The following is a 21395-nucleotide window of genomic DNA, read 5'->3' on the forward strand; positions in this document are numbered from 1 at the left end:
GGTCCCCTGCTCAGGCCTGATACCTCTTGTTGAGGCATCCGGCCTGGGCGAGGGGCCAATCCAGCGATCAGAGGGTGATGGAGGTCGACGCCTCTGGCTGAAGCGTCAGGCCTGGGCGGGGGGCGGAGCCGGCAATCGGAGGGGTCTGGGGGTCCCCTGCCCAGGCCTGATGCCTGGGCCAGAGGCATCAGGTCTGGGTGGGGGGTGGAGCCAGTGACCAAGGGGATATGGGGGACCCCTTCCCAGGCTTGAAGCCTGGGCCAGAGGCGTCAGGCCTGGGTGGGGGGCTGAGCCAGCGATCAGAGGGAGATGGGGGTCCCCTGCCCAGGCCTGATGCCTGGGCCAGAGGCATCAGGCCTGGGAGGGGGACAGAGCCGGTGATCAGGGGAAGATGGGGGTCCCCTGCCCAGGCCTGACGCCTCTGGCAGAGGCGTCAGGCCTGGGCAGGGGGCGGAGCCTGCAATTGGAGGGGCCTGAGTGTCCCCTGCCCAGGCCTGATGCCTCTGGCCGAGGTGTCAGGCCTTGGCGAGGGGCTGATCCTGCGATCGGAGGGTGATGGGGGTCAAAGTCTCTGGCCGAGGCTTCAGGCCTGGGCGAGGGCAGAGCCAGTGATCAGGGGGAGATGGGGGTCCCCTGTCCAGGCCTGAAGCCTGGGCCAGAGGCGTCAGGCCTGGGCGGGGGGTGGAGCCAGCAATCGGAAGGGTCTGGGGGTCCCCTGCCCAGGCCTGACGCCTCTGGCCGAGGCATCAGGCCTGGGCAAGGGGCTGATCCGGTGATCGAAGGATGACGGGGGTTGACGCCTCTGACTGAGGCGTCAGGCCTGGGCGAGGGTAGAGCTGGCAATGGGAGGGAGATGGGGGTCCCCTGCCCAGGCCTGAAGCCTGGGCCAGAGGTGTCAGGCCTGGGGTGGGGGGGCAAGCTGGCTATTGGTGTGAACTACAGAGGAAACACCTTTTCTGACCGCTTGTTGGTTAAGCTCCCTGTATGCCACTGGTAATATTCTTAGTAACTTGGGTAATAAGAATCCAAAAAGGTGATCTAGGGTTTTTCACCACACTCCTGGTGAAAAAAACGAAGGTCCACTGCTGGAGGGCTAAGAAATGTCATACCCTGCCCTAGCCGGTATGGCTCAGTGGATAATACCTTGGCCTGCTGATGGCAGGGTCTGAGTTCAATTCTGACCAAGGGCATGTACCTAGGTTGCAGGCTCCTCCCTGGCTGGGGCCCAGGTCAGGGCTCATGCAGGAGGCAACCGATCAAAGTGTTGCCCTCACTTTGATGTTTCTCTCTGTCTTTCCCTTTCTCTTCCACATTCTCTAAAAATCAATGGAAACATATCCTCAGGTGAGGTTAAAAAAATAATAAAGAAATTATTATATGAAAGACACATCTTGAAAATGCCTAAAGAAAGTTGTCATTTTTTCATGGTGAAGGGACTGGAGTCTGTGTTGAAAAAATCTTGCTGGCTGCAATGACTGGCAGTGGCTGCAGCAGCAGGGTGATGGGGCTGGTGCCTTACCCTGATCAACCCAGTCACCTCCCACAAAGGGAGGCCAGACTGCGGCTTAGGCCCTATCCCCAAGGGGACCAGGGAGCAGACATAAGCCGTCAGTAGGACATCCCCTGAGGGCTCCCAGTATGTGAGAGGGGGCAGGCTGGCCTGAGGGACAACCCCCTCCTCAGTGCACGAATTTCGTGCACCAGGCCCCTAGTATATGTGTGTGTGTGTGTGTGTATATATATATATATATATATATATATATATATATATATATATGATTTCAGAGAGGAAAAGAGAGGGAGAGAGAGATATAAACATCAATGATGGGAGAGAATCATTGATCAGCTGCCTCTTGCATGCCCCCTACTGGGGATCAAACCCGCAACCCGAGCATGTGCCCTTGACCAGAATTGAACCTGGGACCTTTCAGTCTGCAGGCTGATGCTCTATCCACTGAGCAAAACGAGCAAGGGTAGCACTCATTTTTTTTTTAAAGAAATGGCCTGAAGGTCAGAGGTCAGTTCTCCCACTCTCTCTTTTTAAAATATGTTTTTATTGATTTCAGAGAGAGGGAGGGAGAGAGAGAGAGAGAGAGAGAGAGAGAAATATCAATGATGAGAGAGAATCATTGATCAACTGCCACTGGCAAACCCCCCACTGGGATGTGCCCTGACCAGGAATCAAATCTCAACCTCCTGGTTCATGGGTCAACACTCAACCACTGAGTCATACTGGTTGGGCTTTCTAGATTCTCTTGCTTATGGTGTGTCCTTGGCATTAGTGTGTTCCCCACCCCTGACCCCCAATCTATTTGTTTGAAATTAAAGCATGTCTGCAAAAAACTACTCCAAAACAAGAATAAGCCATGAAACTCAGGGTCGAATTTACTTGCTTAACTGCCATGAATGTTGACTATGAGCGTTTTTCTTTCCCAGATGGAGGATTGATTTCATGTCCTCACCAGCTGGACAGTGGCCTTGAACTTGCCTGACCACAAAACTTTCCTCCCATATAGCAGCTGCATATCTACATCCACTTCAATCTTATCTCCCCTAAACAAGAGTGAGGGCTTTGCAGTTAATCAAAGGAAATTAATAGTTCTCTCACTTCACACCTGGAGGCTTTTCTCAGTTTAGGGCCAGGAGGAAGTCAAGGCCATGAATGCTCCAGAGAGAGACAAGGACATGTTAACTGACCTCTTCTCAAATCCAGGATTTCAAGTCACAGTACCTGGATCTTTGCTACTATCCTTATCAATTCTATACATTTTACTCAGCTTCAGCAAGCTTTTACTTTTGGAGAAATAGCAAGTGTGAGTTCTCAGAAATCTTTTGATTGCTAAATCAGAGCTAGCATAACTTTAAGTAAACAGGCAGGCTGAGAAAAAATCACCTCAGTTCCAAATGATTTAGGGTAGAGCTCCCAGAGACAGGGGTTTTCCTCCTTGGTTAAGCAGTGAGGAGGTGGCATGTATGTGATCTTAGGGAACATTATGGACTAACTTGGTTCTATTTACAGTGTATTCTCACAGAAGCAGCCAAACACACTTGCAAATTAGTTTGTGAGCCACAGAGGATAGATGAAAAGGACTTTTCTAAAACCTGCCTGTTACAGAGAGGAAGAATAAATCCATGAAAGAGAATGGAGAAACACAGGGAAAACAAAACAACTCCTATGATTCTAAGAGGACAGTATTCATCTTATGCATAGTCCTTGTCCTTGTGGGATGTATAAAGTGATTCTTGAGTCTGACACTTAATTTGGCTGGTATTGACTTTTCTTGGACACATTCATATAATTTGCTTTTGGCTTCTGGATCTGGGAACATGGGACCCCTTTGGTCAGCTTTAAACCTCTAATTGCTCTTTTCATTTTAAATCAATTAAAAAATTAACCAGACCAGACTGAAAGCTCCCAAACAAGTAAAATTGATTGTCCATTTCAAAGACTAAATTGGTTGAAGGGATGGCAGCCAAACTTACAACAGGCTTGTTTCCTTCTTTTATGGTGATCCAGTCTTCCCCATTGGAGCTAATGTCTATTCTGTAAGTGTTGACGTAGTATTTCTTCTTGGTTTCCTTTGAAATAGCTCCCTGTGTCCCAACAGCAGTGACAAAGCGCAGAAGGCCCAAGTCCACCTGCAAGACAATACACATGAGGTCAGCTGCCCATCCCTGCACTGCCATCACCTGGAGCATCTTCCCCTGTAGGCTCCACAGTGTAGTTTCTACCAACCTGGGATCAATAGACCCTAATTCCTCTGGCATCAACAACCCCCCAAATCCCCCTACCATTCCTCTAACAAAAGGCACAAATGGGAGAAGACAGCAATTGCTCTAGGTAGGCAATTGCCAGGAAAGACCTTTCTCATTGCTGCAACCATGATTGTTTAATCCTTGGTGCAAAAGACAAAACAGGGTTCAATATCATGTTGCTGTATTTTCTGAGAGTTTAAAAACCTTTTCCAAACAACACATCAATATATGCCATTTTACAAATAGAAAATCAAGGCAAACAAGATAATCTCACATATTGGAGACTTGAGAGGCCTGGACTAGAACTCAAGTCTAACATGGTCCGATTTTCCGTCACTATTTAGCATTCTACCTCCTTCAAATAGAATGCAGATCAGAACAATACTGACTTTGAAAGCACTGTGAGTGTTGTGGTTAGGGAAATGGGCCCTAGATTTGTAATCTGGAATGGAGTAGAGATGAGGAGTGCAGAGTAAGGATTTTTGTTTCTTAGATTTGAATTTCAGATAAACAACAAATATTTTTAATATAAATATGTCCCATGTAATATTTGGGACATACTACAACTAGGTCATGGCTTACTTGAAATACAAATTTAACTGGGTGTTATCTGAGAACGCTAAATCTAACTAAATTCCAGACAAATAATCAGGTGATTTTAAGTTGCTGTAAAAACTCTCTGATTTCCTAATGTTGCAATCTGAAAGTTAATGGGTACTCTGGACACTGGTTGCACTAAACAGTTTCAAATACTCTAAGGACACTTAATGTTTTACTCACTATCCATTGAGTCATGTTCAATGCCACATCCACTTTCAAGCTGAAGGGCCCTTCAGATCTTGATGTCCAAAGGTACATGAAGCAGAGCTATTTAAATAAACTCTTCCTGCCAAACTTACAAATGGCTCTTCAGTTTGGAAATGATTAAACATTCCAAGAGTGCATAGGCAGATTTGAAATAACTCTAGAACTTTATTCTCTGACTGCCATATTCCTGCTTTTCAAATTTTGTTTCTAGGATACAATTTAGTTGCCAGGTAGAAAAGAAGTTAACTGGTGGTTAACTAGAAGAATCCTAAGTATTAATAACAGCTGACTTAAAGGAAGGAGCAATTGATTGGAATTTAGGTACCCAACACAGGGAAGCATCCAAGGTCTCAGATAGAAAGGCCCCAAAGGCATATGCATGATCTGTCATAAAAAAAGTTTTCTTTTTTCAATGACAATGAAACGCATTAGCAACCTCCCCATGTAATTGCATAAGACTTCCTGCTGTGCTATAAAGCTGCAGATTCTCTTATTTACCACACTGGGATACTTGACATTTCATTTAATTTTTCTTTCTAACATTACTGCCACCGGGTTTAGTACGGATGAGTGACAACCTCACAAAATGATTAGAACTGGGACTTATTAAAATTAAAATCACAAGGTATCCAGAACTCTGATAAAACAGCCTCCCCTGCACTATGAGAACTCTCACTGCCAATGTTGGGGAAGTACTTTCTCCCTAAGTATCTATGGGGAATGCCCTAACAGAGACCTTCCCATACCTGATGATTGGAAGGAGATAGCCTTCTGTCTCAGAAGCATCACTGCTCACTCTGCTGGTGTCTGTGTCAGGAGACTCAGAAGGACTTCAAGTCTGTAAGTACACCTTTCTTATGGGTGAGGCCTGCTCAGTTAATAATGACATTTTCCTTGATCTATCTTTTTAGTCTCACCTGCTGTATCTATCTTCCAGAACCATTAAAATATTCTGCCTGCATGCCTCAATGTGTAAATTTCTCTTGATTTAATCATTTCCTCTTTTTTTTTTATACTAGTGACTTTTATTTTACTTTCTGGTCTGGTAGGCAGAGTAAGTCACTTGTCACCCTAGAATATTAAGTGTGTAGTTAATGTCGCCACCGCCGAATCCATCCAGTTGTGTTTTTGCTCTATCTCCATCAAGACTTTTATGATTTCTTTTAGGGAGTATCTGTGTTTCTATATATAAAAGTAATAGATGCCTATTGAAAATTCATAAGATGCAGAAAAGGTTAGAGAAGAAAATAAAATCTCCATAAGACCACCATTAGGAAATAACCACTAATAGCCTCCCAGAGTTTTTTTTTCCTTATTCTAAATGTATGTGAATATGGTGTGCGTGTTTTGTTATTATAAAAATGTGGTCATATTACTTCTATGTTTGATGAGCTTCTTTTTGTTTAGTTCTACGGCTATATTTCCAAGTCAAGATATTTTTCTACCACATCATTTTCAGTGGCTTTATGATATTCCATGGTAAGGTTGTAGCATAATCTACTTAATCAGCATGCTACCTGTGAACACTGTTATTCAACCTAATGGACATTCATTCAGTGGACACTTAATACTGCTCATCTGCTAAGTTCTGCATTAAGTGGTGAGGATATCAAGAGCAGTAAGAGTGTGGGAAGCACAAACACATGACTACAGAATGGGGCAATGTGCAGAAAGTGTGATGCAGCACAGAGGAAGGAATAAGCTGTTTGCCAGAGAATTGGAGCTGAAGGACTATAGACATTTCACAGATGACTATGATGTCTATTATATGAAAAATACACGATAGAAGCATGCAAGTGGACACAAAGGGAAAAAAGTGTTCCAGGGAGAAGGAGGAGCAGGAAGTGCAGAGGCAAGGAGAAGGAAATGAATGAATGAAATGATAGACACTAAACAACCTACCACTGTGGTAGGCAGTTAAACAGACATGAGCATAGCTAGGACAATGAGCCAGGTACAGAAGGTCACCAGGGCAGAAAGCCCCAGGTGCCTAGCAAAAGACAATTGTAAGGTGAGACCTCACCCACAGGGTGACCTTTCAACCCCTAGCATATCCATGGACATGAAGTTTGGACCCCTGACCTTTCCTCCCTAGAGATATCTAGGCCTCAGTTATATTTCAGCTCCAGACCCAGAAAAGCAACAAAATCAGACCAGTGACCCCAAGACTGACCTCAGGACCAGCTGCATTGAATAATGATCTCCTGCCCAGTCACCAACCAATCAATCAGTGGAGACTACAATCTTGAAAGGACACACCTGGAAAGCTGCTGAACATTCTATTAAGATTTTCCCATGGGACTTCCCCTAAAATCTCCACCCTTAAACCCTTAGGACATGGATCCAGTGCGCTCTCCCTCGTAGAAACATGTTCAAGCCTTTCGCTTCCCTTTCCCTGGACCCCCTGCCCCCAATTCCATATTACTATTGCCTTCTTCACTCCCAAGCTCTAAGGGTCTTTCCTTTACCTCTATAACTTGTTTCCTAAGCCTATTTCTTCTATGAATTACTTCTTCCACCTCTATGACTTTATAAATAAATGTTCTCTTATGGTTGAAGTCTTGGCTCTAATTCTTCCCTTCCCAGAAATCAAGTACCGAGGTTGCTGAACCCAGGTCCAGTCTGACCCCATGCATCTAACACCTGGTGCCATTCCTGCCCATCTACAACACCAGGTTTCCCTACCTCTATAGACATTTGTCAAGAAATATATTGATCTCTGGTCATCTTAAAGCCAAAATAATCAATTGTCATGAAAACCATTCAAAATCAGCCATGACCATCCTCTTGGTGATTTAGCTTTCTGAATTATGATGAACTCTTAGCAACCTCACATTCTAATAGATAAGATTGATGATTCAAGAAAGGCAGCTGGAAAGACAAAGGTATAACCCAGAGAAGTTCTAAATATAGCCACCCCTCTGGGTTTGAGAGTTCATTGTCCTAACAATAGTTCCTTTCTTTCCATTAAAATTCACACAGACAATAACCATAATTAAATAACCTGCTTTTCTTTAATCCAATCAGCTGTGGTCCAATCACTATTTTCTTATTTTCAAAAATATCATTATTTCACAGCTGCCTTATTTTTCATTAGAAGATGGATTTGATTTCACATCTGAGTTTACTCTACTTATGTTTAATATTAAGGGTGCTGGTGAGGGGATGTGAAGATGGGAGGGGGTATGTACACAGCTGAACATCAAATACATTCACTGAAATTGTTGAATGTGTCACTCCCTGTGTGTGACAAACATCTGGTACTTATATGATGGTATGTAAATTATTTTATAGAAATTCATCAAAATCCTTTTTAAAAAAATATATATTTCTATTGATTTCAGAGAGGAAGGGAGAAATAGAGATAGAAACATCAATGATGAGAGAGACTCATCAATCAGCTGCATCCTGCACACCCCATACTGGGGATTGAGCCCACAACTTGGGCATATGCCCTGACCAGGAATCAAACTGTGACCTCTTAGTTCATAGGTCAATGCTCAACCACTGAGACATGCTAGCTAGGCTCAAAATCCTTTTGAGTTCTAGTGGCCACCCTTTGAGTTAGCTATGTAGCATCATCATCAGAAGTGACTCAATCTGGCATCTTATTTCCAACTAGTGGCCCGGTGCATGAAATTTATGCATGGGTTGGGGGTTGTCCCTCAGCCCAGCCTGCACCCTCTCCAATCTGGGGCCCCTCAGGGGATGTCCACAGGGATTGGGCCTAAACTGGCAGTCAGACATCCCTCTCGCAATCCGGAACTACTGGCTCCTAACTGCTCACCTGCTTGCCTGCCTGATTGCTCCTAACCACTCTATCTGCTAGCCTGCTCGCCCTCAACTCACCCCCTGCCCCAGCCGGCCTTCTTGCCCCCAGCTGCCTCCCCACTAAGCCTGATCGCCCCCAACTGCCCTCCCCTTCTGGCCTGATCACCCCCAACTGCCTCTGTCTCAGCCCCGCCACCATGGCTTTGTCTGGAAGGTCTCCCAGTCTAAATAGCATATTACCCTTTTATTAGTATAGATATAAATATAAAATTCCAATACTTCTCGTAGAATCTCTGACCACATCTTACTTTCACCGTGGTCCACACACAAATGAAGATCTTGCTAGACAACAAATACAGAAGAGAAAGACCCAACTTTTATTTGGGGGGAGTGCACTAATAAAAGAAAACAGCTGTCCGCATTCACTTCTGGGGGCAGGAGATGGTGTCCCAGCAGCTTCTTGGAGTGAAGGGCCCCAAGGTATGGATTCTAAACACGTTTCTGACTCACTCTTTGTTGTAAAATATCTACAGGTATAGTCCACATGTGCTTTATGGCCATGGTATTGTCTTAGTAATGACAGGAAACACATTCCCCAGATAAAGAGAAGCCAGGAGAGGCACACATTTTACTGGAAACCACTTGAGGACAAAAAATTCATTTCAGCATTATGTAGTAAATCACGTAGCAAACCTTTGCAAACTGTTGGTTAAACACCAGCATGCAGCTTCTGAGCCATGAAATGAACATCCTTGCTTCCTATAATAATAATAATATATAACCAGCTATTGGTAATGTCATAATGTAGAAAGCCTAGCCTAATTTCTAAAATGAAAATCTGTCTTGCTCAATAAAACACTGCCCATTGATCTAGATTGGCAAGGGAGTGTTTACCAGCTTTTAACATTCCCAAGGCAGGTCAATGCAAAAGCCTGAAAAAATAAAGAACAAAGAATTAAAGTCTGATTTAAAAACAGGAAGAGCACTTGTCGGTAGGGAATGTGTGTCAGATTTTTTTAGAGCATCTCTGATGACTCAAAGAGCTGTTTAATTAATCACTAGACTCTACAAGCTAAAGAAAATATTTTTGAGCAATTGCTCATTTCCTTAGATAACACATGTGTAGAGCCTGAGCATTTAAACATTAGTGCTGTTATAGGGTCTGAGGGCTTAATTCACAGTACCTGATCATTATGTTACTTAGATGTTGAACTTCTTTTCTTCAATTTTATTTTTCACTTATAGTTTACATTCAATATTATTTTGTAGGCATTTTGATCTTAAACTTTTTATAGTTACCAATCAAAATATACCCACTTTATATTCAGTGACATAATTCTCTATCTTTTTATGTATTTTTTTCACCATTACTGTATTACATAGAAAAATACTGATGGCTAAAACTACTCTTATTAATAGAAAATTCATGAAGCAACATTTCTGTGTCAGGCATTTTATTAAGGGCTAAATTTACATACACTATCTCTTTCAATTCTCACAATAATCATACAGGGAAGGTTTTATGGATAAGCAATTGAGGAAGAAAGCGATGTGTATACCTCTCTTAGTCACAGAACTTATCAGGACTTACCCCAGATCAGATTTGTGGGTAGGCCTCTACAACCCATGCTGTTCCCCAATTCATATTGCAAAAACCATAATTATAGAAAAATAATTTAGGATTTCTTAGTAATTAATAATTAAGTCTTATAGTTACCCTATGTGGAAATTAAATATTTTGCATAATTATACAGAATATGAAACCATTTATGATTACTTTGGTTATTTGTTTAAAATTTACACTGGCTACTGGAAAGCAAAACTTTACAAATGATTCAGTTATGCTATAGAAAAACAAGATGGTAATGATAAAGCATATTTAGCAAAAGATAGTGAGGAAACATTTACAATGCTGATAAATAAAATATTCAAGTACAAAAAAAGTGCAATGTAGAAAGAACATCACTCATTTTCTTTTCTAGTCTTAATTGCCTGATTTAATATATTTTTCCATATTTCAATGAAAGAAAAGCATTTTCCTGGGTGGAAACAAACTCCTGGTTGCAACACAGCCTATGCTGATAGTAAAACAATCCCAAGTGAATGAACAGATGAATTTTCCTGTCATCTAGATGTGAGCCAACCAGCCAGAATAACATCAGATAAGGTTGTAACAAATGCAGTTGAAAGGCTGGCTTCCCTGACTGCCACTGTACTTATAGCAAAAGAACCACAAGGAAAGGGGCAAGGAAAATGAAGTCCCCAAATGAGGGCTGACCTTTGTCTTTTTGGCTAATAAATGAAGATGCTGTTTGTGTGGGCTTAGCTGTGTCTGGATGTATAGCACATTTTCTCACTCTCATGTTATTTATTTATTTTCTTGCATAAATCAGAAGCAACTAATTAAAAAAGAAATATTTAATTCTGATATGTTCTTTGAACGTGAGTTCCATCTGGTTCTGTTTGAAAAGCAAAATCTACTGTAGTCGTTAAAATTGGTAGGTGGCATTGGTAGAAAGAAACAAAAGGGACTTCTATATAGCAGGTTAATACTACAGCATTTCAACTAGAGACATTTCCAGAATCCAAGCTACTCAATCACTCCAATATAGAAACCATAAAGATCGAAAGTGAAGGAGCACGCTGCTCTAGGGTGGAGACACCATCTCTGGTCTCCATTGGCTTGGTGTGACACACACAGAATTAGGCTTGAGAACAGTGCACGGAGCTGTGATATCCCCTGAAAATGCTCAGCTTAATTTATGAAATATATTTCAGATAAACGTGAGCAGAGTGCCTTCACATATTCTATGCAAAACCGAGGGTTTTTTCCTTCCATATTCTCTAGATCAGATATGATTGTGCTAAGAAAAATTAGATAAATATTCCATTTCAATTCCTCTCTTATAAGAAACTTGTAAAATCTAGACCTCAAGACACACAATATTCTGATAACAAAAGGGGAGAAAATGAAATTGTATTGGAATTCCTATAAACTCTGGGATACAGGAAATCAGTATCTCGGGCAATTTAAAAGTGCTATGTGGAGTTAAAGGGAAAGGCTGATTAAATCCCTGTGCTTTAGAAGATATTGTTTTACATCTTTAAAATATACACTGAACTGTGAATTCATTTTTTTTCTGTAAAATGAAGTCTTTCGCTTCAATACCACATTAATGTGCAGATGGGTACCTCAGAACCTTTAATAGCTTGGTCAAGAAGATGACATTTAAATGGCCCCCTCTTCCAATTAGAATATTCAGGAGCTATTGCTGGGCATTAAAAGACTCAGGGCTTAAAACTTTTTTTTTCTTTTTAATCCTCACCAGAGGGTATTTTTTCCATTAATTTTTAGAGAGCGTGAAAGAAACGGGGACAGAGAGAGAGAAACATCTATGTGAGAGAGACACATCGATTGGTTGCCTCCTGCACATGCCCTGACCAGGGCTAGGGATGGAGCCTACAACTGAGGTACGTGCTTTGACCAGAATTAAACCTGAGACCCTTCGGTCTGTGGGCCGATGCTCTGACCATTGAGCTGACCAGCCAAAGCAGGGACTCAATACTTGTATTTAACATTTTTTGAATTCTTATTTCTAAGGTGCATTGCATTTAAAACCTGGGCCTAATTCTTTGATCTGGAAAGAGAACAAGTACTCAGAACAGACCAAACTTAATCCCTAGAACCTTGGTTAAGAATTTAACTTAAAAACCCTATAGTAAATATTGCTTAATTGGAAGGTCTTAAGAGAGAAAAATAAGTATGCTACACTTTTAAAAGAATTTGTAACCACCCTAAATATAATAGTCTCCTCATCAAATGCCTCATAGGAAAGAGTTAGCATGTGCTTTTGTGAGATGGGTTTTCTCAGCAAAGACTTAGTGAACTTCTCCTCCATGGAGGGTATAGGCTGGCACAGGCTGGCTTGCCATAGCTCTTGCTTCCATCCATTACTTGTTTATGCACAATACCCATGAAAACTAGAAAAGTGTTCTCTGGGTCTAGGACCTAAAGGTTAGGAATTGTATGGAGTATGTGGGCATGTGCAAGCTGATCGTGTTAGTGATAGTGTCCCAGTTGACTGTAGGGATGTGATTCCAGACATCCTATAAAAGCAAGCAGATGTGTATACAGATCTCTGGCTCCTGACTTTTATCTCTAGCAAAACAAAGAGGGTCTAATAATAGAAGAATGGATAAAGAGGGTCCAATAATAGAAGAATAGATAAAGAGGGTCCAATAATAGAAGAATGGATGGTCTGGATTACAACCACTTTAAACCTAATAGCAGAATGTATTATCTCTGCACATAATTTCAGTAGGACAGTAATACATACATAAAGCATTTATTATCATTGTTGTAGTTATTAAAAACATTTGGGGGCAAACTGTAAACTAATATACTGAGTCAGGGTGCATTCTCACACTGATGTGTCTTAAAGTCCATATGTTGCTTCACAAATTGTAGGTGCTTAAACTGAGAGTGTGAAATTAAACTGGAGGATGGTAAGTGTTTAGATAAAAACATTTAATCCATTAAATTCAACACACATTTACTATATGCCAGCCTCTGGCAGCAAGTAGGCCTATGCGAAATAATGATAATATGAGACTGAAAGTAAAAAGTGCCACCATGCCAATAAGTGAGGCATTTTGGGATTCAGAAGAAGGAACAACTACTTGTGGAAAAGAAAGAAAAGGCTCTATGGAAGAGATCATTTGAATAATTCAAACTGGATGTCATAGGATAAGATAAGACTTTGCTGGGGAAAGGACCAGGGTTGATGAACTAAAGGCAGATGGAACAAGGAAAAAAAAACCACCCAACACAACTGCCTACATTTCAAAATAAGTGATACGACAAATAGTTTCCTTCTAATATCTATTGGTAGAATTCCCTTAGAGAGAAAGGATAAGTGTCCTCTGCACCCCCACCTGCCAGAGGCTAAAGCCAACAGCAGTTAGCATATTAATGCAAAAAGAATCATTGGAAGGCCAATGGACTTTGATATTCAGTAGGGCTGAAAATCAGCATAATATTGCCCTGCTGTGGGCTCAGTGGCTCAAGGCAATTCCCTAACCTGATAATTCTTTTACTGTTTACCAAACTTTACCTTTGATATGCCTGTCTGCATTGCCAAAGGGCAAATGTGTATTCAAGTAAATAAAAGTGGACTGGCCAGAGGTCAATGTGCTCTTCACAAAAGAGGCTCCACCTGGCTCCCAATGCCTTCTAAATTCATATTTCTTGTAGAGCATTTTCATTTGTGCATCAGCCCCTCCTTCAGATTCTGAACCCCAACTGTGCAGGTCGAGGCACCCACCCCCAACACACATCATCCTTTATGTGGTCCACAAATCCAGTCCAGGAACTGCTTGGTTAGTGACAGAGACAATGGAATCACACTCTTAATTAAACTTGAAGCTCATGACTCTGCACTGCACTGCTGAGGTAATTCTGCTGAACCGTGTGCTTTTGCTGACTCTGGAATCAAGCTTTCCTGGGAATGAGACCTAAACCTCATTCTGCACCAGTCTGAGACTTCTCTCTTGAACCTAATGTCACACTCTACAGTCCCATCCCAAGTTTATATCCTCATTTTAAAAAATTTTCAGTGAAATGGCATAAAAACTGGGTGATGTTTTCTTTAGGAATTCACACTGCTGTTGAAATCATACCATTTGCTCCTCAAACATTTAATGAGAGGTCAATGGGTTTAGAACATGAGCTTAGAATGGTGGGTATTTTTGTTTCTAATATCCATTGCACTGTGAAGGGAAGTTGGTGATTGGCAATTATCTATACTAATAAAAGAGAAACCTGCAAATTGGTATCGCTCCGCTATGCCTACCAGCCAATCAGAGCGACTATGCAAATTAACCCAACAAAGATGGCTGTTAATTTGCATACACAGGCGTGGTGCGAAGACTGAAGGCTCTGGCCTGAGTGAAGACTGAAGACTGAAGAGGCTTGGCTTCTCCGCTGTGGCTGCAGCAGAAAAGCCAAGCCAAAGGCCTGGGTCCCGGATGCCAGAGGAAAACCGGTGCCAGCAGCCAGGGGAAGGAAGGCCTATTGCATGAATCTTCGTGCAGTGGGCTTCTAGTTCATTTATAACACAAAAAGTGCCAGATACTTGGGTGAAAGAAAGCGAAGGTACCAGATCCCTGCCTTCAAGTAAGTGAAGGAATAAGTCAAGTCAACAATAAATCTCAGTACAGACTGCATAAAAATACTCTGTGAATTCTAGGATTACAGGGGGATATTGGGGTGATGTAGACTGCATGTGATGACAAAAAAGCAAAATCCCCAGGACTACCTCTGAACCTTTGACATTAAAAAGTGACCTGGACAATGTTAAACAAGTTAATTTAGCCACTCCAAGCTTTAGGCTCCTCCACTCTCCAACAAAATACCAATGCTTAACCGATTTGTTACTTCTCACGGTTATTATGATGATTATAATGAGGCATTTGTATACAAATTCACTATAAGAATGTGACCCTAATATTTTTTCCCTTAGTCATTTTGGGTAATTGGTGTGTGTGTGTGTGTGTGTGTGCATGCGTGCATGCCTATGTGTGTGCATGTGTGTGTGTTTCTGTCTGTAGTTCCTAGATTACAATTCCTTTGGAAGAGAGACAGAGTCTTTTTTTAATTTTCAATTCACCTAGCCCCACATACTAGTCTATAATTCTTAGCAGATGCTCAATGTTTGTTACATTTAAATTTAATGCTGGGTCAGTCCAGCATTGCTGGCGAGAGCTAAAACTTCTTTCTTCCGAACAAAAGCCAAATACCCATCATTAAAGTCGATATTAAAGTATTTGGACAAATAACATAGTCTAATGCTAGGAATGTAATTATTCTTATCTTAGTGTTTATAACTGCAAATATTATAACTACTCATAAAATTCCCAGTCCTTTGAAATGTTCATTGCTTAGAGCTCAAGTCAGCAAAATGATGAGCTTCACTGGCTAAGTCTATGCCATGTGAAACACTTTTTTATTTCTCAAATGACCTCTTATTAACTTAATAAATGTACCTCCTCCCAGAAGTCACCCCAAAGAGTAGCAGGGATTAAATCATTTTTCACTATACATCATACTTTTAAATATCTCACTCAAACCTCTTTCAACCTTTTTATTTTAAAGCTAAATAACTTGCAAGTGTGATGTCCGTCCTCAGGGTGTTTATGTATTGGATGTTTACATATCTGGTATCTTAGTCTGTTTCCATACCCTTCCTGTACTTCTGAAAAAAGTTGCAACATCAAAATTTCATTGTGTAACTATAGATTTCCATGGTCTTACTTAATTCACATGTGATCTCTATTAGATGTTGGAATGATAGCTTTGTGTGGCTAGGAAATGAATGCAGATTTTAGTCCCTTTGCTATCTTTGTGCTTCTCTGTCTCCTGGTCTCTGAGAAGGAGTCTCACAAGGAGCCCTGGAGCTAGCTCTGCACTGAGAGGCAGTGACCTCAGCTATGGACACACATATTTCCAGTCTATCAGCAGTTTAAAGAGGTTTTCATACTGAAAAGACCAAGAACATATTAAAAAGCATTTCAGGTAATGTACATTTCTGTTGCAAAAGTTGTGGTTCTATGCTACCCCATAAAGTTTTATCTGTATTATTAGGGAGATTCCTAAATGATTCAAAATAAACACAGATGTGCACTCAAACAGGATTTGTCTATTCCAGCACAAAGAAAATTATTTGTTTATTATTAGCTTTGCAGTAAGTCATGCCTTTAATTTTCCTTCTTTTTCTAAAAACTTAGTTTCAAAAACAAACACAAGGATGAATTTCTGTAAACTGAAGACTTGCAGATGGGGTGATGGTCTCAAAGAGTCTCTTGGACTATAAACTCTGACAGCATCCTTCACACTGATTTTCCATGTAGTATTTCTCAATGATCTAGGTGGGCCTCTCATGGTAATGAGAGTTTCATGGGCTAGTGGAGAGTCTGGAAGTACAGGTGTCCAAGAAAACTCTTCTACGTGGGGCAATAAAGCCTGCAAGGAGCTGATGGGATTACTGAGATTAAAGTTATAATCTAACTTTAGGTTATAACTCACCTAAGGTTATAAAGACTGCTGTCCAGGAGACAGAATGGAGAGAAAAAACAGGCTACCTTGGTACAGCTGCTCATCAGAAATTGTATGTAAACAGTCTCTGAAGGGATGCCAATCATTGCTGAGAACAGATGAAATAAACTTCGAGATTTAATATTTGGTCAACTGCATTTTGCTTGTTGGAAGTTAATCTATTCAACCAGAAAGTGTATACTGATTCTTTTCAAAGGATCACTTACTTATAAAGGAGACAGAAACAGCCTTGAAATAAAGCATTTGCAAAGTATTACTCTCTAAGAGAATCATCGGTAACTTCAATTCACAATGGATGTTCTATAGTTTTGGACTGAGCAAAGGCCAGCCTGTGGCAGGAGAAGAGCTAGAAAGTTTGGGGATGCCATGGCTGTGGATGAAACATGGAAAAAGGAGGTAAGATATCCTGCAATGGTCAGTGACCCCACGCTGCTCCAAGAAGAAAGAGACAGGCAGGTGCTCTGAGGACATGTTGCTTTGCCATCCAAATGCAGTCAGTGGACAGAACTGCAAATTCTTCTCATGTCCTGAAAAAAGAATCCAGCTACATTAATTTCATGCACTTCAGCCTGGATTGAACAATGGGGAAAATAGATCTGCATGACCACTTTAAACTACAGCAGAACAAGCACAGATGTTACACTGAATACATAGCGTTTTCCGTCCCCAGCACTTCCCAAAGTCCCTAACATAATGGAAGCTATGACTTGCATTTCTCCACTGGAACCATTCTTAACACATGGTTAGACATATCTATTTCAACCACATACTTGGAAGTGATAAGAGGTGAAACATTTTCCTGGCTAACATGGCACACCTGGATGTGTGGTTTTTGTTGTTGTTGTTGTTGTTGTTGGGGGGGGGGGGGGGAGCGAGGTGAGGGAGGAGGTGAGAGTATCCCCAGAAAAAAATAGGGCTAAGGTACATATTTAGGAATGCTGACAGAAGCATTCTTTTCAAACAACCAAAGCAGTAAGCTTTTCAGATAGTAAGAGTCCTATCACATTGTCACTGTAATTTTAGATGCAAAGTTAAGAATGAGAACACAACATTTGGTATGGTTTCAATAAAACTGCCAGTATTTAAAAAGGAATGGGAGTGAACTGATTCTTAATCTTTTAAAATTACTTTAGATAAAAAGATTTTAATTGAGATGAATTTTATATGAAATCCACAAATACTCTAAATGTAGATAAATGAATAAATAGATGTTCATATAAACTCTTCTGGAAAACAGCAAAGTTCTTCAACTAAGGGAACTAAATTATTGTATTATAGAAGTTGATAATTAGAGATAAATTTCAGCATATACAGGTCGAACCAAAAATTACCTCTTTTCTTTTTTGTTCTACTCCCCCAAAGGTACAGGAATGTCCAGATAGAGATAAGGTAAGATGCTTTCATTTGTCACAATAAATGAAATTAATTTACATATTAATGGTTGATTTAGAGGAAGTGTCATGTTAAATGAACAAATGCATTAACTGATATTTCTTCACATGGTAAATGGTTGCTAAAATAATGAATTCTTGCCATTTTGGTATAGGAGCTTTCTAAATAAATAATAGCATTCTTATAAATGAATGCAGTATTATTTATTTATTTATTTATTTTAATATATTTTATTGATTTTTTACAGAGAGGAAGGGAGAGGGATAGAGAGTTAGAAACATCGATAGATCAGAGAGAAACATTGGTCAGCTGCCTCCTGCACACCCCCCACTGGGGATGTGCCCGCAACCAAGGTACATGCCCTTGACCAGAATCGAACCTGAGACCCTTCAGTCCGCAGGCTCACGCTCTATCCAGTGAGCCAAACCGGTTAGGGCAGTGGTCGGCAAACTGCAGCTCGAGAGCCACATGCTGCTCTTTGGCCCCTTGAGTGTGGTTCTTCTACAAAATACCACGTGCGGGCGCGCACGTACAGTACAATTGAAACTTCATGGCCCATGCACAGAAGTCGGTATTTTGTGGAAGAGCCACACTCAAGGGGCCAAAGAGCCACATGTGGCTCGCGAGCCACAGTTTTCCCACCACTGGTAGGGCATGAATGCAGTATTATTTAGAAACATAAGTTAAAGCTACAGAAATAGTATAATGTATGTGCTATAGAATATTTTGATTGACAGTCGCAATGACTAATCTGAATTTTTTAAATAATGTTTTTTTTAAAAAGCAAGTAAAATTCTGCATGTCATATCTTCATTTTTTTAAGATTGAGAACTTAAAGTTATTTTCTCCATCTGAGCTCTTTGTACCTCTTGAAATATCAAAAACATTTTTTTCAGTATTTTACATGATTTGCTAATGTCTTTTCTTTATCATGAGGTATTTCCCCCTGGAAAGTTTATACTTCATTTCCAGATCCTCAACTGAAGGCTCTGTCAAATTTCTTGGACCTGTATAGCCATTAGCCTGTGCCACCACCTGGATTGTGATCTTAGTCTTTCTCTTCTGAGATGAGCTCTGGCTGTATCAGCTTTAGTTCTAAATAAACATACCAAGTCTTCGAGGTGAAAGACAGCTGTGATGACTTCCTTCATACAGCTGGCTCCCTGGGGCTGCCTCCCCCTGCCCACTTTTTTGAATTAGTATATGGCCTATAACATGCTCAGAATTAAACATTTTTATTCTTAAAGAAAGAAAAAAGAGCAGGTGTTGGCGGGACTTTAAGATGCGAAGTCTGTAATGGTGGGTATGCCCATGCCTTACAGATATTTCCTTCAAAGACTGGAGAGACTTGAAAGATGAATGGTCTAGGCCTCACCTTATCTCCCTTCATGGACTGCACTTCCCAGTCACCAGGATAAAGGAACCAAGGGAAACAGGCTCACCAGTGAAGCTTCTGTGTGAAATTCTCAGACAAGCTTCATGGTGACCTAAACAATTACTTGATCTAAGAAAATCTTTTCAATTATTATTATTTTTTTTGCTATGTGCTGCCTCACATGATTATCAGTAGTATTTAAAATGAATTCCAGCTAACCCTAGCCAGTTTGGCTCAGTGAACAGAGGGTTCCTGGTTCGATTCTGGTCAAAGGCACATTCCCAGGTTGCAAGCTAGATCCCCAGTAAGGGGCATGCAGGAGGCAGCTGACCAATGATTCTCTCTCACCATTGATGTTTCTCTCTCAGTCCCTCTCCTTTCCTCTCAGAAATCAATTAAAAAAATGAATTCCAGCTATACTCCATAAATTTATATTTTCATGTAGGCAAGCCCAGGATACCACCTGATAAAGTAAATTCATTTTTAATAGAATCACAGAATCTTAAATGTTTGGAAGGACTTCAGAACTATCTGGGCTAATCACCTGTCCCCTGAGGAATTCTCTCTATAGGCCTCTCAGGCTTGCTAAAAGAATGAAGGAGCTTATTTAATTCTTTGCTAAACCCAGAAAATATATAGTTAGAAGTTTAAAGCATTAGTTGTAAGAAAAAGAAAACTTTGGTAAAATCAAGACTTCATTTTTTCTGAAAGAAGGCAATTAGAAGAATGCCATAAATGCATTTTTAACCGCTTGAGGGAGAGCTGGAAAAAAAAACTGCACAAGTCACTTATACAAGTACATAAGTGATTATTCTGACTCATAACGTGTAATTAGTCTCAAGTGCTTACTCTGTTCAATAGTTGGAAATATAAAAAGCATGATGCATTTTATTACTATTGGAATTTACAGAGCATTTTTAATTTAATCTACTTTCCTCTATCTGAACATAGAATGGAATGAAATTTGAAGGCTGGGGGGTGAGATAGAGAAAGGAAGTGTGTGTGTGTGTGTGTGTGTGTGTGTGTGTGTGTGTGTGTGTTTCAGGTCAGCATCCAAAATTGCTATTTTGATGTAGATAAAAATTGACATTTTGATGTGGGGCTTTCAAATGGTGTATTAAGTGAGGAATATATAAGGGCATGAAATACCAAACATATCTGGGCTTCAGAATTTTCAGGGGGTGGCCTTTTTCACCTTTGGAGAGGTTGCTGTGGATGCTAGAAAAGTTTCAAACCGTGGTTTCTGCCAATCCTGTAGAACAAGCATATTTTGCTCTGGGGCTTTTAAATTATGATATGAAAGTTATTTAAAGCTTAGGAGTTTGTGTTACATTACATGCTGCATAAATGTAGCCATTGCTCCTAAATGTGAACATTAATGCACTCTGTAAAGGTACAATTATAACCGCCCTGACAGAAATCAACAAACCTCACCAAAAGAATTTCTGAAAACTGCTATCATAAAATCTGTGCATGTTATGGATTTCATTAACATTTTACTCCTCAGGGATGCCCAATTGTACAATAACAGAAGTTCTTTAAATTTTAAATACCACAGACAGGAACAGCCTTTCACCCAAAGCAGATGTGAAACCATCAAACTTGCCCTTTTATTGGTCCATGGATATGAGACTGGTTAGTAATTGATAGCCCTTAGTGTGTGTTTAGAAGTCAGAATTAGAAACTTAATAGTATTTTCCCATGAAATAATAAGTTAATAAGCAATAGGCTTTTCAAACACAGTTCCTTACTCTTGACTATACTTGAAGTTAAAAAAATTAAAAAATAAATCACTTTGATTCGCTTACTTTAAGAAAGCTAAAATAGACAAAGGCCAGTGACACACAATGTCTAGGTGAGGAGGAGCTCCTTTCAGTCATATATTTTCTAAATCCTGTCAATAATGACTTGTGATTTTTGTCCTTGTGTTTCCTTTTCTTAACCCTATCCTTATCAGTGCATTTTGAGACCTGAGTGTGCAGTATTCTAAAATAACATCTGTATTTATTTAGCTAAAAACAGTTCACTTTTAAAAGCTAAAAATATTGAACCTTAAGATAAATAAGCAATGAGGTTATGAGGCTATTTTCCTGCATAAGGTAAACAGATGAATCTGTATTTTTGGAAAATAAAAGACCTATGGTTCTGTTAAAAACATATCTATGATAAGCAGTTGAAAAG

The 21395-nt window shown here is 40.4% G+C and overlaps 1 protein-coding gene across 4 annotated transcripts in view; it reads right to left on the reverse strand.

Moving 5' to 3' along the window:
• NRP1 (neuropilin 1) overlaps positions 1 to 21395 on the reverse strand; it is a 178276-nt gene that overhangs the window by 62865 nt on the left and 94016 nt on the right. For all 4 annotated transcript variants that reach the window (XR_011473161.1, XM_070429205.1, XM_070429194.1 and 1 more), the window contains one exon: positions 3484 to 3639. Coding sequence is in view for 3 of the 4 variants with exons in the window: in XM_070429205.1 (XP_070285306.1) it covers positions 3484 to 3639 (156 nt within the window). In the remaining variant the exon portion in view is untranslated. The remainder of the gene's footprint in view (positions 1 to 3483; positions 3640 to 21395) is intronic.

This window comes from Myotis yumanensis, unplaced genomic scaffold, assembly GCF_028538775.1.
Source record: "Myotis yumanensis isolate MYYU_CA2020_CCGP unplaced genomic scaffold, mMyoYum1.0.hap1 SCAF_1, whole genome shotgun sequence".
Classification (NCBI taxonomy): Eukaryota; Metazoa; Chordata; class Mammalia; order Chiroptera; family Vespertilionidae; genus Myotis; species Myotis yumanensis.